Source organism: Peromyscus eremicus, chromosome X (genome assembly GCF_949786415.1).
Source record: "Peromyscus eremicus chromosome X, PerEre_H2_v1, whole genome shotgun sequence".
In the NCBI taxonomy this organism is placed as follows: Eukaryota; Metazoa; Chordata; class Mammalia; order Rodentia; family Cricetidae; genus Peromyscus; species Peromyscus eremicus.
The window spans coordinates 4,048,393-4,051,395 of NC_081439.1; the positions used below are offsets into that span (position 1 = coordinate 4,048,393).

The following is a 3,003-nucleotide window of genomic DNA, read 5'->3' on the forward strand; positions in this document are numbered from 1 at the left end:
AACAGTTCACTATGGTCTAAGGACGATGGATAAAGCATGCCAGATCTGTTCTTCCTTCTTGAGACAAAGGTTTTCACTGCCATCTGACACTCCTTTGTCATGCTTTTGTCTTGAAAACCTGAATTCAGTTTTGAATACTTCAGGCTCATGTTTAAACGACAGTGCTTTAAGAAGAGAAAGAGAAACTGTGTTGCACTTCTCTTGTTATCTGAAAACATAATAGGTGTACATATATTAAATATATTCTTACAACTGTCCAGGTCATGTTTACCAGCTGGAACTCTTTTACTTAATGTGTGGGTATTTTGCATGGTGATATTTAATCAAGACATTAACATGAGTAGAAGGTTGTTGATTTAAGACAAGTTTGAGATCCACTAAAATCAGTTGTTGTACCTCTGTCCTTCCGGTGGCTGTGGAAGCTGCATATTTTCTTTGGACATCATTAGATATCTTAGCTCTTGGAGTACAACTTTAATGCTATAGGAATTTTGCCATTTTGTTAAAACTGGTATGCTTCGTGCATCCACCATTCCACTAGAATTATTGATTCCATTCATATTAATTTTTGTTACAAATCTAACTGATGGAGGAGCTTCTGGGTATTTAGATCCACATTCTACTTTCAGGCTATATATTCTGTTTTCATAGTTTGTCCTTGGTGGCCCAATAATCATGCCTGTCCACCTTGTAAGTGTCATGTCTTCATCATCATCAAGGCCCCAGCTAACCGTACCATCACCTACTCCTTTCTGTCCTTCAAGTTCTTCCAACAAGCGAAAATTCTGAGGAACTTTAACTCCTGTGGAAACCACCATCTTCTCCTGCTACCAGACGCAGCTGCCGCCAAAAAACCTTTTCCAATTACATTCCATAGTCACACAATCCTCTTTCTGTGGGTGATTAGATTTATTGCTTAGTTAATATGGTGAAACAAACACATACTCCATAATTACAATGTAGCAAAGGAATAGAAAAAATACATGAAAAGGTAATGAAAATAACCACATAAACTTGAAAAAAGGTCCAAATAACACATTTAGAAGTAAAAATATAACACTTAAAGTGAAGAACTGCAAGGACACATTACTAATATAATAAAAACATAAAACATATCCTCCTAGTGAAACTTCAGAGTAGCAGACCATAGAGCACTCTAAAATTTCAAAAACTTGCTGGGCATGGTATCATATACTGTAATCCTAGCACCCAGGAAGCTGAGACAGAAGTATTGTTATGAGTTTGAGGGCATAGTATAAGAAAATGATTTTTCTATCAAAGTTAACTAGCCAACCAAGGACCCATAGTCCACTGATCTTCCCCACCTTGTCAAAATTTTATGCAAATCTTTTAACCTCCCAGACCTTGTTTTGGAATCTGGTAGGAAGACAAATTGTTTTTAGACCTGGCCTTAGGAAGTGAGGCCAGTGGCCTCAGTTTTATTTATGAAGAAAATTGATATATAAGAAAATAAATGATAAATAATGTGCAAGTTAGGATATGTCCAATTGGACTTAGAGTAGTCTAAATTTCTTACACTGTTGATGAAGAAAAGGTAATAAATAACATTAGATATTTTTCTGTTGAAATAAGGATTGAATTTTGAGTCTTGTACATGCTAGGCAAGTGTTCAGCCACTGAATTACATCCCAGCCCATACAATTATTTTTTAAGGGCCAGTGAGATAGGTCAGCAGCCAAAGGCACTTCCTGCTGAGACTGAGGACATGAGTTCAATCTGTGAGACCCACAAGGTGTAGGGAAGGAACTGATACTCACAAGTGGTACTCTGACAACTACAGTAGAATGTGTCCCCTAGATGAAGAAATATAATAATTAAAAAAATTCTATTTTAAGCTCAATATGTATATATGCCATGATTCTGAGTTACTTCCTCATTGTAGAAATAATATGCATGATACCAGAACAAAGGAGAGAAAATATACTTACCCCTGAAATAGGGGTAAGAAAGGACAAGAAAGGGCAAGAAAGGACAATAAAGAAGCATGTGTCCACGTGAGAAAATGAGAATGCATAAAATAAAAGAGCAAAATTCCCAATGCCCCATTGATCAATTAAGTGTCAGAAATTGTGAAACGAAGAAAACAAAATCCAAGTTTGTGCTGTGCACCAGTGATGTACAGTGTCTCTCAGAAAGATTGAAGATGAAAGCTTAGGAAAAGATATTTTGATTCCAAGTGTTAGCCAATAGAAATGTTGTACAGTTACAGTAATGTAAGGCAAAAATAGATTATATGAGGTGACAGAGATAGCTCACCATTAAATCTGTCTTTTATGTAGAGCAAGGGGTGTGTGTGTCTGACCTACCAAGAATTAAATTTCCAAATGTCCTTTAATGACTTATGTTAATGGCTTGATCCTCAGCCTGTGGTGCTTTTGTTCTGGAGGGGTAGAACTTTTAGGTCAGTGGAGGGAAGAGGAGAGAGGAGGAGAGGAGAGGAAGAAAGAAAGAGAGAAGAAAAAGAAGGAAGGAAGGATAAATAAGTAAGTAAATAAGTAAATAAATAAATAAATAAATAAATAAATAAATAAATAAATAAATAAATAGTGAGTCTTGGCCTGGGGATGTGGCTCAATTGGCAGAACATATACCTGGCATGCCCTGGGTTCAGGGCTCAGTCCCCGCCACCACATAAATTGGAAGTGGTGGCACAAGTTTGCAATCCCAGATATCAGGAGGTGGAGGGAGGAGGTCTCAAGTTCAAGATCATTCTTGGCTACATAGTGAATTTGAGGTCAGCTTGGGCTACAGTGAGACTCTACCCCGCTCCCCCACAAAGGAAATAAATAAAAATGAAAGCAATAACCCAAGTACAATGTTTTGTCTTCATCGCAATCTATCCCTAGGAAATTGTTTAGGATATTCAAGATCCAAACTGTGGCATCTTGCAAAATGGGAATAATATAAAATATAAAATACATTATTGAGTAAAAATTGGACCCCCAAACCTGGCATCAACAATGGATCTTTAAAATGACTTCT

The 3,003-nt window shown here is 36.9% G+C and overlaps 1 protein-coding gene across 1 annotated transcript; it reads right to left on the minus strand.

Annotated features, from left to right (window-relative positions):
* Nucleotides 1-261: 261 nt before the first annotated feature.
* LOC131899305 (ubiquitin-conjugating enzyme E2 variant 2-like) lies at nucleotides 262-830 on the minus strand. Its single transcript, XM_059250729.1, has one exon. It carries the CDS (start codon nucleotides 816-818, stop codon nucleotides 384-386), a length of 435 nt encoding a protein of 144 aa, XP_059106712.1. The 5' UTR covers nucleotides 819-830; the 3' UTR covers nucleotides 262-383.
* Between the last annotated feature and the right edge of the window lie 2,173 nt (nucleotides 831-3,003).

What these genes read in the sequence shown, in the direction of transcription:
- LOC131899305 (XM_059250729.1), bottom strand. Translation starts at nt 818, where the DNA reads ATGGTGGTTTCCACAGGAGTTAAAGTTCCTCAGAATTTTCGCTTGTTG.